The 24,577-nt window shown below is 35.8% G+C and overlaps 1 protein-coding gene across 1 annotated transcript in view; it reads right to left on the reverse strand.

The window, feature by feature from the left end:
• Positions 1 to 24,577, reverse strand: part of ARID2 (AT-rich interaction domain 2) — a 192,624-nt gene that overhangs the window by 4,845 nt on the left and 163,202 nt on the right. The window contains 6 exon segments of the mRNA XM_043968863.1: positions 590 to 681; positions 764 to 887; positions 3,625 to 3,710; positions 3,801 to 3,939; positions 14,850 to 14,992; positions 21,700 to 24,569. Of these exon segments, the coding sequence (XP_043824798.1) occupies positions 590 to 681; positions 764 to 887; positions 3,625 to 3,710; positions 3,801 to 3,939; positions 14,850 to 14,992; positions 21,700 to 24,569 (3,454 nt within the window).

A 24,577-nucleotide genomic window follows, 5' to 3' on the forward strand; every position in this document is an offset into this window, starting at 1 on the left:
CAATTTTCCTGTGACTTCCTCTGCCGCTGACACCACCACCATAAAGTCAGGAACAAAAAGAGAGAGACAGTGCCGTGCAGGCCCTCCTTCCTCCTTCCTGTCCCCTCCCAGAAAATGGGAGGCTCCTCAAGTTGATTGGCTGGTAGCCTTGGTGGATGGTACCCATGTGCAAATGTTACTTCCTGACGCCAAGGAAAAGCCACATGGCCTTGCCCTCTGAGGCATTCTACTCATGGTGGCGTCTCCAGTAGGTGGCGTCATTCCAATCATTACATTTAGGTTCTTGTTTCTTTTTGGCTTACAAATTTATGACGCAAAACAATAAGGCCTCAAATTAACAAAATCCTCTAAATATACTTGTAAAACTCAATAAAACACATCTGATTAAGTTGTTACATCAGGTTTAAGTTATTCTAAACTTGACCACATCAAAGCATTTTCATAATATACATTGTAGAATAAGAATAGCTTATATGGGAAACTGCCAAATTATTTTATGAAGCTTTTCCTTCTAAGTATTAAGTAAATTTGACACTTAACCTTTTAAAAACATTACTTGAGATCTTGATTCATGAAGAACATTACTTACCTTCGACCACATTCTGAATATTTACCAATATTTTTTAATATTAAGGCAGCAGTTAGTCGAATGTGTTTCGTTATTGGTCCCTCTTTTTCATCCTGAAAAACAAGGCAGAAGAGTTCAATAGTTAGATCATGCTATTCTTGCTTTTTAAAAAAATGAGATCCAATGTCCACTTACTGTGAAATCTCTAAAGACAAGGTTTCTTGATCCCCTCCTAAGTGCCATGAGGGCAGCACTGGGGTGATTCACAATGGCCTTTTGTGTTCGGGGAGTTGAGGCTGTACCCCCCGCAGGTGGCTGCCTAAATTGATCAGAGAAAGAAAGAAATTGCTAAACAGACTGATAATGATTAAAACATTGCCTCTCCAGGCCACTACCTTTACCTTCTAGAATAGCCTAATAAAAGCCTTCTATAGTTCAGCATTCATATTATTTTTGTTAGTTTTGGTAAAGTTTTCCTCTTAAGTTTTGAGACAGTAGCTGTTTCAATGTAGACCACTCGAGTTTGCTACTTTAGTTGAGTGAGTAAATAAAAGGAAAATGCTGGATTTTTTTTAAGGGGAGGGGATATTACTGCTATAAATTAAATGCAAGAGAGAAGTTCTGGAGTTTGTACCTTAGGAAAGAACTATGAGCACGTTAAAATGAAAATGGAACCCATAAATTGGTAAGTTACACACAGAAGAATGACTAACTAAACATCCCATCATTTTACTTAAGTCTGGGTGCATATAAGGAGATCAAAGAATAACAGATGAACAGATGTTGCAGTTGTATCAACATGAAAGACCTAGAGTACAAGTCTCCCAACAAATTGGATGGATCTTCTATGAAAAAATTTAGGTAACAGTGACCTAGAATGATAAAAAGTAGGTAGATGGAGAGTGCTGGGCCTAGCTATGTGACCTTGGGTAACCCACTTAACCTCTGTTTCTAAGAGTAAAACAGGTAATAGCATAAATGTGAGAATGAAATATAAGTATCTGGAACCACAGTAGGTACGATATAAATGCCAGCTATTATCAAATGTGGATGGATTGCAATCTCAACAATATTGCAACATGGTTACAATATGGAATTAGGCAGATGTATTTTAAAGGATTACTATTTAGTCTTCCTTACTTTTTAGGAACTTAAATCAAGACATATTTTTTTTCTTTTGCAGGGCAATGAGTGTTGTGACTTGCCCAGGGTCACACAGCTAGTAAGTGTCAAGTGTTTGAGGCCGAATTTGAACTCAGGTCCTTCTGAATCCAGGGCTGGTGCTTCATCCACTGTGCCACTTAGCTGCCCTCCCCCCCCCCCCATTAAATCAAGACTTTCAATACTATTTTTCTAGATCTAGAAGAAAAAGAAATCTACCCATTCAGGCAGACTCCTCAGAGATTCATTGGTAAATTCAATGGCCTTTTTTTCTAGTCCTCATCCTTCAGTTTTCTACAACATTTGACACTGTTACCCAACCAAAACCCACCTACATATTTTCTTTTCTTAGTTTCTGAGATAATACGCTCTCCTGGTTCACAATTTAATGTGATAAAGTTTTATTAACTTTATTTATTTATTGTTATGTAAGACACTGTACAAGGCACTGGAACAAAAACAATAGTCCCTAGTTTACATTTCACTGGGAAGCAGGAAGTAGTGGAGTAGTGGAGTTATTATAACATGTATACAAATAAATAAGTACACTATATGAAATATGAAAAGAATTAAATTTAAAATGTAGTAAACACTAAAAATGGACAATCAGGAAAGGCCTATGTAATAGGCACCATGTGATTTGTGCTTTACAGGAAGCTAAGCAATCTAAGAAGCAAAGGTAAGGAAGTAGTAATTTCCTAATGTAAGGAAATGTGCAAATGCAGAAAATTGTAAAAAAAAAAAAAAAAAGGGGGGGGTATAAAAAATTGTAAAAAGGGGATAGCTCCTGGATCGTAGAAGTAAGGTCAGAAAGTTAGCTTGTACCAAGCTGAGGATTTTTTAATTTTATCTTCAATGAAATAATTGAAATATTTGGAAAGAAAGTAACATTGTCAGATTTGGGTTTTTGCATGATTAATTTAGAAGATGTTTGGAGGGTAGGTTCAAGAGGAGAGAGGCTGGAAGCAGGGAAATGAATTAAGAGGTTATTGCAATAGTCCAAGTGTGAAGTGATATGAGCCTGAAATAGAGCAGAGGTGAGGGTTAAAAGAAAGGCTAAGAGAGACACTCTGGAGGCCTAAATGAAAAAATATGGCTATGTGGGCAACTGAGACGATATTGCTGCTCTAAGCAAAACAGGGCAGTCATCAAGAGGTTTCTCTTATAATTTTCCAATATAAAAAGTCTATATTGACTAATGGAAAACCTGAAAAGAAGTAGATTCTGATTCAATCACTGACACTAAGTGTTATGTTAAAAATTTCACAGGAAAAGAATTTGTTTTTCATTCTTTATCCTGAATAATGAAAAAAGTCTTATAGCAAGTAGAGACAATTCAAAATAATAGATATGAGAAAGGAAGCATTTATTATTAGATTATAAATGTATTGAAGGCAGCAGCAGTGTCTTATTTGTCTTTGTATCTCCTCAAGTGCTTGGCACACCCAGCAGCAGAGAATAATTACAGTTAGATACTATATATTTCAAAACCTAAAAAGAGAAGTACTTTATAGAAGAAAAAAATGCATTTCTCATTTTAAAAACTTTAGTACACATATCTGTAAGATATGTCACTTTAGCCTCTACAAAGAGCAGTTCTATGAAAGATTTTTTTCTCCATAAGCCCATGAATGTCTAATGCACTTGAAAAGGAATAAAACTCACCAGCTGTAAAATATTTGACACATTATCCCAGTCTTATTTTAAAGATGAGGAAGTGGATGCTCAAAGAAATGAAGTGACTTATCTGGTTACACAGCTAGTTGATGGAAAAGCTAAGACTAGAACCCAGATCTCCTGACTGCCAATCCAGTGTTCATTCTATTTAATCACAGTTTTAAGGATCTCTTCTGATTTTTGGTTCTTTCCTTCTCTTTATGCTTTATGAGTCTTACTTGTTGGAACTTTTTTGATTTCCTATTTGTCCTGGTTCATCTTGTTTTAATCCTGCAAGCAGGGCGTCCCTTGAGCAATGCTTATCCTTTTTGAGAGAGAAAAGAAAAAACAAGGTATTAAGTTCTTTAATTCAATCAAACTATTTCCTGTTTAAAGAGTATTAAGAAAACTGTACCTGTAAGTGGGTAATAAAGGAAAACCTCTGTCGCTGAAAAGGCTCACAACCTTCCCATAAGCACTGCCCTGGATATACATCTTTCCCTCCATGTTCTGTTGCTGCATGGTAAAAAACCTGTGATGGTGTTTGAAACCACCTTAAAAAAAGAATCAGTAACTTACTTTGTTGCCATTTCAACAGAGTGATTTTGTAAAAACTAGCCTACTAAACAAAAGTTTCAACTCATTATGTTAAGAGATTCTACACAAGAATTTATTTATTTTACCACATCAAAATCTCTTAATCTTGACTTCAAATGAAAAGCAGAATAACGTAAGTAAAAGGGGATTCAGAATGAATGGTGGCTGTTAGTCTTTGTCATTACAGAAAATGTAAAATATTCTTCCTATTTTAAAAACACTTTAAAAACAGGTGCCACATTGTTCTTTTCTCTTTTCCAAAACATTCAAACTTTTAAACTTTGAGTTAGCTTTAATTAGCCTTTACAAACATGTAAAATTTATTATTATAATTTGAACATTTTTAAATTATACAATTTATTAACACCATTTTGCTTCAACTTCCCCCTCATTAAGTTAGGCAAAAAAACCTCTGAGAGGGAAATGAAATGACATGAAAATAGATCAGTTCTCATACATATAAATATCACATGCTATACTTTTTTACACAGTTATACAAAACATACATACACACATATATTTGGACTGGACCTGAGATTTCATCGATGTAGGGAGCTCCCAGTAAGGACTTCCTCTAGGAAAGCAGATGCACTTGCTGTGCATTCATAGCCTTAGAGAGTTGAGGGGGGGCACTGAGAGATTAAGGGACTTGCCCAGGGTCACAAAGCCAGTATGTGTAGTAGGAGAGGCTCAACTCAGTTCTTCCTGACTTCAAGGCCAGCTCTATCCAATGCTCCACGTTGCCTCTGCATTATCAATACCACTTTAAAATGAAAGTCAGGAGAAGAAATCTTAGAATTCAAAGTTACATGTTTGACATTGGAAAATGAGTAAGTAATGCCTGTTGCCTTAAGTAGAAAGGGAGCTTAAAAGTGGTCCAAGTGAGAATAAGAGACTTTAAAGTGTCACTGAAATACACTGATACACTATCCAATTTTTATTGTTCGCTATGGATATTTTAACATTCCTTTATGAAATATACTTTGAAATAATTTTGTCAACAAGAGGCACAAATTAACAAGTGATAATAGGCTATTTAGAAATACTACTCATAGTTGTTTGTAGACCTACCTACTGAAAAGCTTCTTCTTACTTTTTGGAAACAGTACTGTGAAAAAAAAGAAACAGTACTGTGGTTGGCATAATGGATAGAGAGCTGGCCTCTTAAACAACTCTAAGGCAGTAAATTGCAGTGAAGGTGCTGACCTTCATTGATAGGGTTACTCATCTGGGACTTACCCATCTCAATGAAATCATAAGTCCAGTCCCCATCCCTAAATTATATTCAAATTCAACAAACATTTATTAAGCACCTACTATGTGTCCAGCATTGTGCTAAATGCTAGGGCTACATAAAAAGAGGCAAAAGACAATCCATGCCCTCAAGGTGCTTATAAATGGGAAATAATTTTAAAAGGAAAGACACTAAAATTAGAAGGTTTTAGAAGGGTTAGGAAGTGGAATTTTAGTTGGGACTTAAAGAAAGCCAGGGTGGTTAGCAGTTGGGAGTGTAAGAGGGAGAATGTTTGAAGCATGGAAACAACCAGAAAATGCCCTCAGCTGAGAGACTGAAGGGAACAGCCAGAAGGTCAATGTCATTGGATCAAAGAGTTCCTGTCCAGAAGAAAGGTGTAAGACAGCAAAGGGTGTGGGGTGGTCATAAAAAGGCTTTGAATGCTAAACAGCATTTTGTATTGGATCCTGAATCTGATACAATGATTGGGGGGGGGGGGGGAGGGGGAGGAGATTTACATGATCAAACCTGTATTTTACCAAACTCACTTTAGTGTCCAAATGGAGGATGGATTGGAGTAAGAAAAGACTTGGGGCAGACACCCACTAGCAGGCTATTACAAATAGTCCAGAAGTGAGTCTTCAAGAACAAAGTTTGAGGGAAGGGCTGCCTTGGTAAGAAGTAGAAAGGGAGCTTAGGAAGAGAGAATGGGGGATAATATTGAGGGTTTTGAAGTATGGATGAGGAGCAGAATTCAGCAGAAAGCCCTGATTTTCTCAGTAAAATAAGAGGCAAGTTTCTGGCAGAAGACATGAGAAAAAACTAATTTGGGGAAGGAAAATCAATCAAGAAATTTCTATGGACAGTTGTTGAGATTAAATAACAAATTTTGAATGGTCATTTCCCGTGTCCCTTCCAGTGGTTTTCAGTAGCAGGAATGAGATAAGTTGGGAGGTAGAAGACAGCATATAGATGAACTGGTGTCAACACTATGAAAGGACCGAAAGTGAAGTCAAGGAGAGGGTGGGAGACTAGCAGAAAGGGGAGGAGTGATGGTCATGGTGAGAAAGACAGCTGGGTTTAGGGCAAGTGAGGTGAAGATGAATAGGAATCATCCAACGAAGTTCAGAATTCACAATTTATAGATGAGAAGATAAAAGGGCATCATGAATATTGACTTCCTTGAGTATGCAGACATGGCTTGGGATGAAGAGGAAGACTAAACTAGGTACTAAATGAATTGTCAAAAGGAGAGGTATCTGCAGTCAATAAAAGACTGCAATAAGAATCTAGACAAGGTGATTAAGACAGATTTGTTGTTCAGTAGTTTTCAGTCATGTCTGACACTCTGTGACCCCATTTGGGGTTTTCTTGGCAAAGATACTAGAGTGGTTTGCCATCTCCTTCTATAGCTCATTTTACCGATGTGAAAATAAATGGAGGCAAACAGGGCTTAAATGGCTTGCCCCAGTCACACAGGTAGTAAGGGTCTGATGTCAGATTAGAACTTAGGAATAGTTTTCCTGACTCCAAGCATGGCACTCAGTCTACCTCTGTATCACCTAGCTGTCCAAGACAGATTTAGTGAACCTTAAGAGATTTCTAAGAGATGGCATAGGAAAGGTCTAGAAAGTAGCAATGCAGAGCATGGAATAAGCCTGCCCACTGTGTCAGGGAACATCAAAGAAGCAATTCTTGGTTGCGTTTTTTGTATCCACCCACATACAACATCTCACTTTCTGCTTAAACTGCCATTAATAAAAACTGTCATCTCTACTTCAAATTTTGCTGTTCTGTTCATTCAACTACATACAGGATCTGTCTTTCACAAGGATCCATTACCTGAATTTTCTCATTTCTCAGGCTCTCCCTCACATACTCCCTCTGGGATGGCTCAAAGGAAAGCTTAAACATTATTACTAAAAGTATTCATTTATATCTATTATTTATTAAGGACAAAGATAAGAAATCCCCAGTCCATTAAATGTACTAACTATATTACCATAAAAATGAAACTCATAGCCAATATCTTCCAAAGAACTGAAAGATGTGAGGAATACAGCTTTAAATGATCTTGGATGAAGAGGATTAGAGATGAAATAGGATACCACCCTAATACTTTGCAGGAGGATCTAAATCAAAGGGTCCCCCTTAGGACCTAAGTTCTACACATTCATCTTTCCTTTCCCTCTTGGATCAATGCTAGGGATAGGAAAGGGTGAGCTTGGTCAAAATAGTTGTTGGAACCTGAGGAAACAGTTTTAGTTAAACATTCAGCTTCTGATTTTCCCCCTTCCCTTCCAGAACTGATGTAAATGTTTAGATGAAAAAAAGGACAAAGTGGCAAAGAGTAAGGAACCACAATTTAGTAATGTGAGAAAGCACTTCAATATTTCCTCCAAAATCTTAATAATTCAATTATATTGAATATTTAATTTCTAAATGTTCAAGTATATATTCATATTTTAAATCTTTTGTCTCTCCCACTTAATTTTTTAAAGTAAATGCTATTGTTTTTAATTACTATATCAATAGAATTGACATCCCCGCCCCCCTTCACACTAATGGGCATGTTAAATAAAACTTGGATGAAGACCCTAGAGTCATGAATTGGTTCAACTCTTCTGCCATTCCCTCCACTCCTCATTTAGATATAAATATTTTTCAACTGCGACAGTAAAATTCTTATCAAACACTGACACTGAAAAAAAGGGATTAGATCTGGAGTCAAAGGACCTGGCTTTGAAACTTAGTTCTGCTACTTACCACCTGTGTGACACTGGGCACTTCAATGACACCTCAATGCTTGGGACTTCAGTTTCCTCGTTTGTAAAATGAGGAAGACTAAACTAGATGACATTTAAGGTCCCTTCTAGATGGCAGAGTGAAATAGTCAGCACAGGGATAGGAAGACCGGGGTTTAAGACCCACTTCTGACACAGGCTAGGTGACCCTGGGCAAATTACTTAATTTCTCTGTGTTCTAGACAATTCTATAAAACTGCAAATTGCACAGAAGGGCTGACATGCATTGGTAGAAGGAGGTACTTTATCTGATAGTTCCTATACCAATGAAATCACAGTCCCAGTCCCTATCCCTAGATATTATAAAGCCAGAACATAGAGAAAACATTTTGATTGCTATGGAGGATTTTTTTTTTTTGCTTTTGTTTTTGTTCTTTCAATGTGAACTAGAAGAATTCATTACCCACTTTGGATAATAGTGTTATTTTAGTTCAAATTAATTTAGCTTGGTGGTATAATACACTATCACATATGTCACTATCAAAAGATTTCTCAGGTTATCTCATGTCCATAAAAAGTAAAAGAGATACTGTCTTTGCCTCTTACGAGTTTAAAAGCCTGCAAGCAAAAGCTACTCCTTAACCTGACTTCAACATATTACCTTAGTTGGACATTTAAATGTAAGCATGAGAAGTCTATTTTAAAATAAAAACTGGTATTTAAACTTTACTCATGAAACAAATCTTTTTAACTATCATGAATCATTAACAGCCTTCCCTATATCCCAATCTCCCCATCTTAAATACAACCAACTATATCTTTTTTCAACCAAACTGCTAAAAAAAAAAGCTGTTTATAGTCCCTGACTCTCCACTTCACTCCTCAACTTTCAAAGTAATCAATGAATTCTTGGGCGTTGAGAGATCAAGTGATTTGTTCATTAACACAGCAAGTATGTGACAAAGGCAAGACTTCACTCTTCCTGACTCTGGGGATAGCTCTCTACACTGCTTCTCTTCATTTCTATTTAATAGATTAGGAAATTGAAGCAGAGTGATTAAATGACTTACCCATGACCTAAAGTCAAATAGAAAGAGCTGGGATATGAACCCAAATCTTCTAATTCCAAATCTCATGCTTTTACCAACCTGCCACATCTCTAATCTTCTCGTTGTACAAATAAGGACACAAAGACCATATGTAGTACAGATTAGGAGTTGCAGAAAAATTATGAATATTTCTTTTAACTAAAGACTATTTTACATTAAGGGACAAGAGGGTATCAAGTCAGTTTTTCAGATAATCTCTAGATACCACTTCAAGCTCTACAATCCAAACTGAAGCTATGAAATAGGACTGAGTTCAAATCTGGCCTCAGACCCTTGACACTTACTAGCTGTGCGACCCTGGGCAAGTCAACCCCAATTGCCTCACCAAAAACAAAACAAAACAAAACAAAACCATAATAAGTATGATATTTCATTATTAGTGGGGAAAGGAATACCCATACCAATGAGATAAAAGTGTCATTAAAAAAAATAAAGCACTTAGGAGTAACTAGCTATCCCTAAAGTCACAATTAAAAAAAAAAGGTTTGGTATCTTAATTTTCCAAGCCTTGGAGTACATCTTCTTGGGGGGGGCGGGGGGGGGAGAGAGACCCTCTTGGCTAAGGGGGAAAGGGGTGCCCAAAAAGCAACAGTCAAAAGGATTGTGTATTTTCTAGTTCAACTCCTACAAGAATTTACCTACTTTTTTCAATGAAATCAAAGTGAAACAAATCAATAAAAATGAACCTAACAAAGCAAATTCACTCCAACTAAGAGGTAAGGCATTGTTCTTTCTTTAATATACTATGAAAAAGTGCTATCAATTTGAGAAAGCACATCCTAAATCTAAATAATGACATCTGTCCCTGTCAGTTATGCTGTAGACCTGGTTGTTACATTTGACTGTGTAGGTTAGTATAACAATTATTTTTTGTAAAAATAGGAGGTAGGGTTTGGGGAGTGTTGCTACAGAGTTTAGAAACCACTCTCTTAGTTATAACAACAAATATACAAAAAGTTCCTAGGGAATAGTACTAATTAGTTTTTAGACTTATAAAACTTTAACAAATGCCAAATCAACAAAATTCAAATATAAGATCTTTGATTATTTGTGATATTTACTGCTTATTGACTTGTCACCATTAATTCCATGGGATAGAGTCATTGTTATTTAACTTTTGGTGCTATATCCTCACTTCTAAAGTTGGCCTCTGAAGTCCTGGTAGAGAGTATAGACCTCTCATGCTGCTATTAATACATAAATACAAGAAACCTTATTCATAGCACAACTTCTTTCCATTCAGACAAACTACAATTTGAATCCTAACCGAAAAGGAAAAAATACTTTAATTGAGCTATATCTATCAGCAAATCACCATCTAGGTTGCACAATGGATAGAGTGCTGGGCATAAAGTCAGGAAGACACTTGACCCTGGGCAAATCATTGTGTTTGCCTCACTTCCTCATCTATAAAATGAGCTGGAGAAGTAAATGGAAAACCATACCAGTATTTTTGCCAAGTAGGCCCCAAATAGGGTCATGTAGAGTCAGTTATGTCTGAACAACAACTATGAGCAAATGACAAAATTTCACCTAAGTTCAGAATGGACTGTACCAGTGCATAAAACAGCTTAAAATTCTGCAAGCTGTACTCCAATGTCAATCATATTTGATTCCCAGTTATCTTCCAGAATACTATTGACTGCAGCATCCAAAAGTATCAGCTAAAAACAAACAATGGCTGAGAGTATGGGGAAAAAAAAAAGCTTACATAATTGAAAACAGAAATTCCACTAAAATTAATCGGAGGCTGGAATATAAATTGAGAAATGCTGTCCATGATGAACAGACAGAAGAGGAAAAATATTTTATTTTTTCTTAGGCAAGTACTGAAAAGAGAAATGGAATGGTTTGATGTACATCTGAATTTTACTTAGGCTATTACAAATTCCTTTCTTTTAATTTTCTGAAGCTGAGTTAATGTTACTTTTGGGGGGAGGGGAAAAAGTTCTTAAGACTCCTGGTTTATTTCTCAAGGTTAGTCTCGAAGGAGCTGCTGTCCTTTCAACAATGCTGTGGGCTTAAAGATCCAAGATCCTTAATTTAATGGGTCTGTAATCTCATTGATGTGGGGGTACCTAGGTGTCACAGTGGATAGAATGCCAGGTATATATTTGGGATGGTTCATCTTTGAGTTAAAATCTGGCCTTAGACATTAACTATGTGACCCTGGGCAAGTCACTTAACCCCAATTGCCTCACCAAAAAAAAAAGAAGAAAAAAAAAAGAGATAGAGATGCTCACAGGAAGTAAAAAGGATAACTTTGTAAACAAAGTCAAATAAATTTTTTAAATTTAAATAAATTCGAAAGGTTTTATACAAACAAAGCAATACAACTAAAATTAGGCAAAAAGCAGGAAACAAGGGGGAAATCTTAGCAGCTAGTTTCTCTCATAAAGGTCATATTTATAAAATATATACGTAACTGACTACCACTCCCCAACTGATAAATGGTCAAATTCAAAGTTACCAAGAGTAATGTGAAAAAATGTTTTAAATCACTACAGAAGTGCAAATTAATATAACTCTGAAGTATCATCTCACAACCAACAGCTTGATTAAGAAAAGAAAAATAATGACTGCTAGAGGGGATGTAGGAAAATAGATACACAGTGGACAGCTATAAACTAGTCTAGCCATTAATAAAAACAATTTTGAACTATGTCCAAAACTATTACACTGTGCATATCTTTTGAACCTAAAATACTGCTACTAGGCCTATACCTCAAAGAGATCAAGGGAAAAAGAAAAAGATCCCTGTGGTAAAAAAAAAAAAAAAAAGTAGTACTTTTTTTTGTGGTAGCAAGGAATTAGAAAATGAGGGGATGCTCATCAGTTGGGGAATGGCTTAAGATGCACCGAGGTTGCCCAGTAGAAAGAGCACCATGCTTATAATCAAAAAGACTCATCTTCCTGAGTTCAAATCTGGCCTCAGATACTTACTAGCTGTGTGACCCTAGGCAAATCACTTAATCCCCCTTTGCCTCTTTTTCCTCATCTGTAGAATGAAATGGAAGAGGAAATGGCAAACCACTCCAGTATCTTTGCCCAAAAAATGTAAATGGAATCATGAAGAGTAGGACTCTACTGAAACAACTGAATAACAATAAAAACAAGATTTGGTAGATTAATCTATTGGAATGTTATTGTGCTGTAAGAAATGAAGGGGAAGGTTTGAAAAAAACTTGGCAAGATTTATGTGAGCTGATAAGAAAGGAGTTGAGCAGATCAGGGAAACAATTTATGCATTAACAGAAAAATTATGAAAATTGTCAACTGTGAAGGACTTAGAAACTCTGATCAACACAATGACCCACAACAATTCCAAAGGCTCCATAATGAAAAATACTATCGTCTTCCAGATAGAGAATTGAAAGACTCAGAATGAAGACTGAGGCATACTTTTCTTGCCTTTTTGGGGTGTGGGAGGGGTGGAAATGGGTACAAGGACTATGGCTAATGCAAAAATTGTTTTACGTGACTTCCTATTTGTGATGGGTTTTATATTAATTGTCTTCTCAGTGGGTTGAGGAAGTGAGAAATTTCAGAATTGAAAATAAACCGGGGCGGGGAGAGAGAAGAAGAGCTAGGTGGCGCAGTGGATAAATCACCAGCCCTGGATTCAGGAGGACCTATTTAACTGTTTGCCTCAGTTTCCTCAACTACAAAATGAAGACAATAAAAGCACCTACCTCACAGGGTTGTACTGAAGTGCAAATGAGATATTTGTGAAATAATTAGCAGAGTACCTAGAATATAGTAGGTATTATATAGCTGCTTAGTAAGATGAGTAAGAAAGCCAACATGAATAAAAACTTGAAACAACATGGTTCGTTAACTAGCACTGTTATTTTCTGTCTTTCTGTCTATCTGTTTATCATGATTAAAGAAATCATGCCATCAGGCTGAGTAGAAGGAATGCTTATCCTTTATCATGTGAGGTAAAAAGCAGCAGCAAATACACTGGATACTTTATACTAAGTTACTTTCAGGCACATGAAAACAACAGAGCACATATAGCTAATTTTAGCTTTTAAGTACCAAGCACTTCAAAACAATGTTTTGAATATGTTTAGTCCCTAGTTGCTGGGAACATGAAAAGTTGCTTTTAAAAAGATACGCTTTCAACTTTAATTGAAATTTCATTAAGTAAAAGGATTATCTTCCTCCTAATATCTCTGAAGGGCAGTTTTAAAATTAGCTAGATCTAAATAAGTATTATTTATTTATTTTAAATTGCAGAGAAACACTGAAAAAAATCGACAAATTCTATGGCTGATATACCTGATATATACCTGATGCAGTTACTGAAAAAGGAATCTAAATCACCCAGCAAAATTTCTTGTTCATATTTATGCTGTGAGGAACATGCAACAAACACATGACAAAAGACCAAGTCTTCAATAGCGAAACTATACATGTCTAACCACCAAAGGCGATAGAATATTCCTACTTAATCTATCCCTATGAAATTTTCCCTCAAGTTGTTATATCATGATATGACATATAATAATTCATTTATGTTTACCTACAATCCTCTAGTGTGCTTCTATTAATGAGAAGGGACTATATGGCTCAAACTTTTAAGGTTCATTAATTGTATTTAAAAACTATAGTAGCCTAGAGAAATTATTCTCAAAACTTTTCAATCCACTGTCCACTTTGGGATATAAGAAGACCCAGGATACTCATCAACATAATACATACAGTACTATATTTCTGAAGTCATGGATGAGGCTATAGATAAATTCACTAATGAGTCATTACATATTTTCACATGATGAACAAAAGAAAAAAATACTGTCTTATTAGAAATATTAATGTTATAAGAAATAAGCCCAAAGAACATCTGGGAAAACATCAATGACCTCTGGTTCACACTGATACCCACTGTCCTTGAACAAATCTCTACAGAAAGTTTATAATAAAATCAACATCTCTTTAGTAGTTCCTGGCAGATACTGGATGAACACCATAGATTAGAATTTGATGCAGAACAGATGTTAAAACTACTGTGATAATGGATTGGTTTATAATTTTTGTTAAAATTTAGCTAAGCAAGCATGTGCTAACAACTTTAAAAGACTGAAGATCTCTGATCAATGCAATGACCAACCACAAGTCTAGAGGACCAACTGGTGGAGAATGCTCAAACTGAAGAATGAGAAAAAACGTTTTGGTGTAACTAATATGGGTTGTTATTCGAATATGAATATTTATAAGGATTTTTTTCTTTTATCTTTCTCAGTCGGGATAGCATAGTGGAGAGAATGGGTGGGTTTTGATAGGAAGGAAAGAACAGCATTAATAGCTTGTGAACTAAAGAAAAGCATCTAAAGGAAAAACTTTTTTTTTAAGTTTTATATAAATTTATGTTTCTGAAGAATGAACCGATATGAAGGTATTTCCTTAGGAATTAAAATGGCACTTAATTCATCAATCTCATTCTGAAATTTTCTGTCAAGCCCGTTCTCCCCATGACAACTCAATAACATATATATGTTCTAGAAATGTTCAAGAGACTTCTTAAGTGTTGAAACACTTCTAATTGTCATATACCAAGATGTACTTTTATACACAAATATTATGTTAAATCACTACTTGTCAAGAAGGGAGTTTTATCCTTAATTTAAAATGTACTTGTTTACATTAGATTTATAGAGTGATCACTTCTAAAATAGAAATTCTTTTGCTAAAAACAAGTATTTCTTATATAAGCTTATCCTGAAAATAGAACACTTCTAAAATATACTTGTATATTAAAGAAAACAGCAATTTACTTTTTACAAGACTGCCACAGACACATGAAGTTTTGTCCAGGTTTTTTCATTTGTTCCCCATGTTGACTGGATGTATTGAATGGAGATGGTTGAGAACTGTTATGCTGGCCCTGTACTTGAACAGTTGGTGTCGCAGGTGTGCTCTGTTGAAAAATTACAAATGCATGGGCTTTTAAATAACAAAGGAAAACATGTTCAAATTTTATAGTTCATTCTAACAACTCTACATGAAAAACTAAATTTATCTATTAATATACTGAGTGTTACTTTTCTTTAAATATTATTATTTAAGAAGTACATGTGATTATCTGAAAAACCTTAAAAATGTTCAGATTCCTTTACTTCATATAGAAGTATATAAGTAAAATTTAGGCAAATAAATTACATTTAATCATTACTATAGCACTTCCATAATTCATTTAAAATAATTTTCTAACCAAAAATTTTTAACTGGAGATTTCGACTCATAAGAAAAATATTAGTTTCTAAGTTGAAACACTAAATATCTTCTCAGTAGGAAACAGCATAAAACTTAGTATAACTATGTATCTATGTATATGGAGAGATCTGTTCTTAATTCACTAAATTAAGTAAGTTAATTAATGATTAACCCCCTTAATGAGGTGTTTTTCTCCATTAAAGTTAAGAGCAAAGGATGCAATTCTTTGTTACTTCCCTCTCCAACATTCTTCTTTCCCAAATTCACAGCCCAACACTAAGAAATTACCCATTTAGTTTTAATAGTGGCATGTACAAGAGGAAAAAATGCTATGTAATACATATGTATTACATATGTAATGCATATACATGTAAATATATAGTATATGGTGGCATATTTTAGTCATCAATTATATATCAGATTGCATTTAAAATGTTTAGCTCAATTATTTTTATTATCCTATTTATAAAGTAATTTTGCTAAGTGGAGAGTAAATATTACAAATCATATAAAATAGAAATTTAAAACCATTATAATCACCAAATTTGACAACGGTATTATTATATTCCAGTAAAAAAGGAAAAAATATCTATCTGCATAAAGAAAAAAGGAACTAAAAGAAAATAAGTTGTAATAACTGTTGCTCTTGATGCCCTGAAATCCTCTTTCCAGGGAAAATGCAAATGGCTCATAGCAATTAAAAAAGACTTTTTTTCTTCAGTCAGTAGATATTTACTGGGAAAGTACCAAGTGCAATTTGCAATTGAAGACAAGAAGTTTAAGACTTTGTGTCCTTACCCTGTTAGAGCTTACAATCTAGTTTGCAAAATGACATGCATATCAAAAGTTAACAACATAAAAAATGATAAACACCAAACAATAAGTGGAAGGAGAGGAAGGAGTAAGTCATTCCTTTATTGGAAAGGGGAAAGAACAAGTTTTGTGGGTATTTGAACTAGACCTTGAATGATAGGTACAATTTAGGCAGACAGATAAAAAAGTAGGAAAGGGATTACAAGTAGTATAAATGTAATAAACAAGGACATAAAAGCAATGTGTATTCTAGAGATGATAAGTAAATCAGCTTTCCTGTAATAGTTACTGTTGAGAAACAGAGAAGATTTTTTAATAATAGGTTAGGACAATAAATTACAGGTTAACAAGTTTAACTCTCTTGCACTCAACGAGGAGTCACTGATGGTTAATAAATAGAGGTATAAAATAATGAAAGTGTGTATGTTAAAAACATTTATCTAGTGTCAGACTAGAAATTGAAGAAAATGTAAGCAGGAACTTGAGCCCAGTTATTGTAGAAGGATATTTCAGTGGTCCAGGCATGATGTGACAAGGGCTGTAGGAACAAGTTGGTAATATAGATGTTACCTGGATGTTAATTTATGAATGTTGTCTTTTCAGTCCTCATTCTTCTTAACCTTTCCACAGCATTTGACACTGTTTATCACCCTCTTCTTGATACTCTTTTCTCTCTAGGTTTTTGAGACACCACTGTCTCCTGGTCCTTTTCCCCTTGTATGTCTCCTTTGCAGGGGATCCTCATCCAGTTCAGGTCCACAAACCATGGGTAATAGGGCTTTCTTTTGTTTTGTCTTCTCTTCTCCCTCTATACTATACTTGGTGATCTCATTAGCTCCCATGGATTTAACTGCAATCTCTATGCTAATAATTCTTAAATCTACCTAAATCTAGCTGTAACATCTCTGTTGATCTTTAGTCTCAAATCTCCAACTACTTTTCATACATGTCCAGTAGCCATCTTAAAATCAATATATCCCAAAGTGAACACCCTAAACCAATTTCTTTTCTAAACTGTCCTATTATTCTTGAGGGCATCAACATCCTCCCAGTCACCCAGGCTAGCAATTTAGGTATCATCTCCTCAGTATCTCTCATCGACCCTATCCAATGTTGCCAATGACTGTTGATTTCACATTTGCAACATCTCTCAAACACTCCCCCTTCTCTCTTCTGATACTATCACTACTCAGGTAAAAGTACTGGACAGTTAAAGTAGCATTCTGGTTGGCTGGCCTGCCATAATTGTCTCTTCACTGCAGTTCATCTTCCATTCCACTGCCAAAGTGATATTCCTAAAACATAGGTCTTACAATGTCACTTTTCTATTCAATAAACTCCAATGGCTCCAGGAACAAATACAAAATCCTTTGTTCAGTGTTCAAAGCCCTTCATAACCTAGCTCAACTCTTCCTCCCCTGCCATCTATCCATTCTTCTTATACCTTACACCCTTCTCTTCTCTCCCTTCCCAGTCCACATACTCTTTGAACCAGTGACACTGGCCTCCTTGCTATTCCACAAATGATACTACCCATCTCTTGGCTCCAGACGTTTTCTTTGGCTACCCCCCATGTCATCTCCCTCCTCATCTCTACCTCCTGGTCCCAACTAAAATACCATGTTCTACAGAGTTGCTTTCCCAAACCCAATTAATTCTAGTGCCTTCTATTTATTGTTTCCTATGTATCCTGTATATTGCTTGTCTGCACACATTTATTTGCTTCTTGTCTCCCCAACTGGATTAAGATTGTCTTTTGCCTTTTTCCAACCCTTAGCACAGTGCCTGGCACATACTAGGTATTTACTGAATGCTTATTAACTTGACTGACAGAAACTCAACACTGGCACAGTTATGGGGTTATGTTCTTCCATAATTGGTGGAATGTCAACTTGTGGAATATTTTGAGAGGAATGTGACAGTCATATCTTTTAACTCAATCTCTTTTGACCTCACTGTTAAGAACACACCCTGAAAGCCTTACAGAAACAAAAAATGAGCTACCTGTGCAAAAATTTTCATGGTAATATCATATGTAATTACAAAAATACCTGGAAACATTCTAAATGTATAATGAGAAAGGAATGTACTAATTATGGAATATGAATGTAATGAAATACCATAATGCAATTAAGATCAATTAGTATGAGGTATATAAAAGAAATCTAGAAAAAATATATGAAACAATGCGAAGAAAATAAAAACAAAAAACAGAACCAGAAAAATGGGTACATACTAACTAAGAAGAAAAAAGAATGGGTGCAAAATAAAAAATCCTATAAAAGATGTAGCAGGAGAACAAAAAAAAAAACCCCTGTTATTTTATGTATTGAAATTAAACAAATGCAAGCTATTAATAATGCTTAGTATCTATGTTTGATGTTAAAGTTTTGAAAAGAATGAATTAACTAATGATAAAAACTCAATTAAAAATGCATAAGCATTCAAGGCTCGTAATTTTACTATCAAAATGCCTATGTCTGAGAGTCCCCTAATATTTATATTAGCAGTAGAAACAGTAAAAATAACTGGCATTTATATAATAATTTATCTTTCCCAAGTACTTTTATAATTTATTCACCTTTTAAGAACCAAATATTTTAAATTTAACTATGGTAAAAGATGATAAAAATGAATTATGATATATAACCTCAGTTTTCTCTGGCATAAAGCAAGTTTTCCCTAAGGAATCTCTCTCTCTCTCTCTCTCTCACACACACACACACACACACACACCCCTTACTTTTAAATGATATAGAAATATAGGCTGAATTTATTATCAGTGCTTAGTAATAAATTTCCTATAAATTAAAATCAGGCACTAGCCTAAATATCAGTACAACAGTGGTTTTTTAGGGAAAGAAATAAATTTTTGTAACTCAAGCTGAATTGATCCAGTCTCTGACTATGTGTGAATTGTATCCTCAGGCTACACACTCAGTTTCCTAATACCTGAAAACTGCCAGCCTTTTGATGGAAAAGGGGGGAGAAGGCATGCAAGTATCAGTGCATACAGCTATATTCCACCTAACCTTCTAAAGGAAGGTTTCTAAATAGGTTCTATAAAAACAGATAACAGAAATGCATATATTAGACAAAGGAAGAATCAAAACAAGAGGGGAAAAAGAAAAGTCAAAATAATTTTTTGTATGATTATCTCATATATGGGCATCTCCCATACTATAAAATGAATAGAATAAAGCTAAGACTAAAGAGGATAAACTGATATGGTTATCCTTAATAGATTAATCATGAGGTGTTAGGTGACCTCCTTACTCTTGAAAATTATTTCTCTTTATATCTTCAGGCATTTGTCTTCATTTTTTTCTTCCAAATAGCCAAAGTTCCAATGGTCTCTAGATCATAGTATATGTGTATTAGTTGAAAGAACTGGTAATATTTAGACTAGAAAAAGAGAAATTTGACAAAGGGATAGCTGTTTTCAGGTATGGTGAAGAAGTTAGATCTGTTTGGTTTGACCCCAGAGGTTGGAACTGTGAACAGTATATGAAGTTTAAAAGCAAATTTGGCTTGATGTAATAATATAGAAAAACTTGATGGCAATTAGGTTTTTCTAACTGTTAAACAGTACTGGTTTGGGTGGTTGCAGGTTACTTCTCAACAGATGCCTTTAAGCAAAGGCTGAATGATAATTTAATGGATACATTGGGTGACTAATATAGATATAGATATATCAGAATTGGAAAGATCCTTTCCAACTTGCAGAATGTGTGATTCTCATTCTGAGATTTCATTTTTGGAAAAAAGCTTTATGCAGGTAAAGCATTTTAAGAATATAATGAATGAAATTTTTACTGTGCAATATTCAAATTGTTCTCTAACAAGCTCCTCCAAGTTTAAAATTCTTTCTTTAATAAGTACCTGTTTCTTCTTTCTTTCTCTCTGTCACACACACACACACACACACACACACACACACATACACACACACACACCACTGACACACTAAAATTATTTTGGAAGTTCTAAAACTATATAATAAGAAAATTATAAACCCAAACTTTCTAAAGGAAATTTTTCATAACTATTTAATTAATAACTAATTAATTATTGTTAATGCTTATGATGTTGAACATTATTATTATTATCCTATTTAGATAGGGAGAAAAAACACAAAAATTGAGGTTCATTGAATTATCTTATGTAGGGCTCTTCTTAAAACTAGCAATTATCACAAATATTTACATTCCTACTATCTCCCCTTTGGATTATTAACAATTGTAGGAGAATAGAACAGAAGAGAGAATATCATGCAAATAAACTAGAAGTTGTTTAAATACAAAATGATAAATACAGTGACTAAAGCTTTCTCAATTTTTTTCTAAGTTGTAAAGACTCAACTTAAAAGAAAACCTAGTTTGAGGAAAAAGATTATAATTCACTCAACAGTTTATTAACTAGCATGCAGTACTTGTTTAAAATAAGAATATTTTTAATGCTTTTATATATAGATATATACATGTAAAATTATATCTGTATATATACACATACTGCACAAAATACATTAATTAAAATCATATCATGATTACAAGTAATGTTATCCAAGTCCATGTACTTATTATATAAAGCAACATGCTAAAGGAATGGAGCTTCTTAAATATGAAATTGTGATGTTACTTTATCTCCTGCTTTATCTTTCTATACCTTCGAGGTCCAACTTTGGCCCATTGTTGACAGTGATTACTGACATTTTACACTTACTAATGGCAATCAGAAAGCCAAATCAGAATAGGGTCAATAAGGTTTCAAACTAGCAGGAAGGGGATAAAACCATGAGATCATGATATCGTGGAGTGGAACCAGAGCATTTAAGGATCTGGGCCTGTGCAAGCCCCACATGGCAACAGATCTTTATCTGTTTCAAGTATCTTAACTTTCATAAACTGAATGTGATTCTAGAATTTCCAGATGGATATAATTAAATCAAGAGAACGTTTTCTTATGTTAAGTTCTTCACAATTTTGAAGGAAAACATTACGGAAGACATAGCAGAAATTTAAGAATCAGAGAAGAGCAGTAAGAAAATCACTAAGATAATATTGTTTGGAGGACAGTTACATCTATCTTCAGGATAGTAAGTATAGCTAAATATAATTTATTTAATATTTAAGAATATCAAGAAGAAATTTGGTAGTACTTTTTAAAAATACAAAACAATGTGACCTCCATGGGATTCATTATACAAAGATGTTGGCAAACAAGCTGCTTACATGAATATACTTCAAAATGCAAAAATTAAATAATTACAGAAATTTTCTTTTTTGGTAGTATTTGCAAACTAAGAAAAGAAAAAAGAAATATGAGAGAAAATAAAGATTTTAAAGCACCACTTTTTAGTTTGCTCACGCATTATGGGAAAAAAATTAAAGTTCTTTAAATTATGTGCAATTAACTTTAAATCCACATATGACAGCAGTAAGAACCGGGGGGGGAAAAAGTACTACAGTTTTGATACATCTTTGCACTAAAACATTATAACTTTATAAGTTTTCAGGGCTAGATAGGAGAAAACACAGATTAACTAGTAATTGTTTTGCCAAACAATTAATGATAAAAGAAACAGGAGAGTGAACATACCTGTGTGGCTATGTTCTGTACATATGTTGGTGGATGCTGCTGCTTTTGGTGAACAGCACTTTCTATTGCTACTTTAGCTACAGTGCTTGGATCCGCTCCTGCTGGTACTGCAACCATTGTTGCACTACAGCCAGCATTATTGGGGTCACTGATTGTAACAATTCTAACTCCTACTTTATTTGGAATTCCTGGAACTGTTTCCCTATCAATATCCTCTGGTGGCCTCTTTACAGTTTTGCATTCTGCTGTGCCATTAGTAGACCGAACTTCAGATGATAAGGGAGATTGGGATGTTCTAGATCCTGAGTGGGGTACTGCTATGATTGGATGTCCCTGTATAACAGAGGCTGCAGTGTGTGGTGAGACAACTACACTTGGGCGTTGCTGAGGCACATCTGAACTCAAACTTGAAGCTAAAGGTCCATTAGGTAAATCAGTGTTGGTACCACTAAGTTGCTGTGTTATCACATTTGTGGCCTCCTGTATACTGCTTACAGATGGTGACCCACCCAAAGTTAATACAGGTCCATTAGAAATTCTTTCTATTTGATCACCTTTGGCAGTATCTTGCTGAGTGGCATCTAAATTCCCTTGTTCCACTGGAGATATCTCACCATTTCCCACGTGATTGGAAGTTTTGTGATTTGGAATGTTTTTGCTTAAATGAGAACCATCTCCCTTTTCAAAATCACAGATTCCATTAACTAGGGGTTTCTTCAAATCACTTTTGAATTCTTGTGTATCCATTTGTTCCAAGTTCTGCTTTCCAGGAGCTCCATTCTCACCCAAATCTAATGATGGCCCATTACTGATCTGTGAGCACTGGGTGGTCTCCATTTGACTTTTCCCTGAGTTTGAAGGAGGTAGACTTGAATCACTATACTTTCTCCCATTTAAAAGACTTCCCACCTGCATTTCATTTTCTTTTGTATCCCCATTGCTGGTATTTGCAACTCCTTTTCGGCAGGAGGGGTTTTCCATGACTTCTATTTTACGTTCATGAACGTGTAAACCTGTGGCTTCCTTTGCTTCCTCCTCCTTTTGGCATATTATTTTATCACCTTTGAATGGGGGAGCAGCAGCAGTCGCACATGGTGATTGTCCAGTTGGAGGTGCTTGAGTAGCTGGAAGTGTTTGCACCTGAAGTCCAACTCCTGTTTGCGTTCCGCTCACGGTAATTCCTGCTGGAGCAATGATCTGAGTTGCATTTCCCTGACTCACAGTTGCAGTAGCAAAACTAGTATTTGGCACAACTGTTATGGTAACCTGGTTGCCAGAAGTCCCTTGGAAAATAGTTGCTGGGCTATTTGAGATCAGTGGGCCTGGCAATATTTGTAAGTTAGAGATAGGTACTGTCTGTACTCCCCCTGGTGGTGGGATTGCACTTTGGACCAGCTGAACATTTTGCTGCCCAACCAATAGCTGCTGGCCTTGAGATTGTCCTTGTACTCCAAAACCCGGTGTTTGGTTATTGGTCACCTGATAAACCACCTGAGGGCTAGGGGCTCTTGCATTATTAGGAGGAGGAATCTGTGGAGCTGGGAGGATAAGTTTGCCCCCTGGAGTGGAAGGACCTCTCTTTGGAAGCAGTAACTGTTTTATCAGACTAGATTCACCAGAAGCAGGCTGACCAACTCCTGTGTTACTTGGCTGTGTTTGAACTTGCATTTGTACCGGTTGGGGCTGTTGAACTTGTACTTGTACCTGCTGTGGTTGAGATGCTGGTGAATGTTGCTGTTGCTGCTGCCTTTTCACAGAGAGCATCTGACTGACAGTTGGAGGAGGTCCCTGTGGCTGAGGAGTAGAAGGTGGAGATGACATAACAGTCGGGACTTGGCTATTTGTAACTGGTCCAGGTGATGGGGAGGAAGATGGAGTTAAGTTTGGCGGTCCAGGTAGCTGGACCGTTTGACTGGCTGGGATCGCAGTGGGATTAGCAAGAACAATTTGGTGAATGGCTGGGGCGTATGTTTGACCTTGTTGAGCTGGCTGACTCACAATCACTACACTCTGTTGGGTTTGCTGTTGTGGCTGTTGAATGGGCTGCTGCACCACTGTTGATGCAACTTGCTGAGAAGGGAGGGGTTTTGGTGCAATGTTCTGAAATCCCACCCTAGAGGTTTGCGGACTTGGGACTCCAGCTATCGTAACCATTTGGCCAGCCGCTACTTGGAAACTTTGTACTGAAGTAGCAGAGACAATATTGGATGCTGAAGTTGTTACATATTGCTGGGGTGTGATGATGACAGTGTCTTGTTGCTGGCTGCTAGAAGATGACTGTTGAGATGAAGTTTGCACAGGTTGGGATGATGTGGTGATTAACTGTTGACCTTGTGAAACTGTTGAAGGGCATGCTGGTATGTTCTGTACTCTGCCAAATATATGGCTCTGTGGTACAGCTTGCTGAATTACTGTAACAGGAGTGCCTGAGGATATCTGTCCTGGTACTACTGCATGTAGTGGGGACTGCTGCTGAATGACAGGAGAATGATGAAGCAATGTTTGAGAACTGACAACAGTCACTGGTTGTGGTCCTGTAGTATGATTCTGAACAATAGAGGCCTGTGCTGCCCCACCTCCAACAGAAATACTACCAGGAACTGCTGTTTGGGGAATAGTACTCTGAATTACTGCAGCCTTAACTACTTCACAAGAAATTGGAGTTTTATTTTGGATGACAGTCACTGTAGCATTTTGTTGCTGCTGGGTATGAACTGAAGGATTTGGTGGAATTCTAGAAACAGTCTGTGCCACGGTATGAACACCTTGGATTGGAAAAGACATTTGTGTTGCAGTCAAATTTGAAGACTGGCTGTTAACAGGAGTCCGCTGAAAATGGTTTCCTAGAGTTTGTGGTCCATGTGGGATTCCTAAAAAT

Source organism: Dromiciops gliroides, chromosome 5, assembly GCF_019393635.1.
Source record: "Dromiciops gliroides isolate mDroGli1 chromosome 5, mDroGli1.pri, whole genome shotgun sequence".
Taxonomy (NCBI): Eukaryota; Metazoa; Chordata; class Mammalia; order Microbiotheria; family Microbiotheriidae; genus Dromiciops; species Dromiciops gliroides.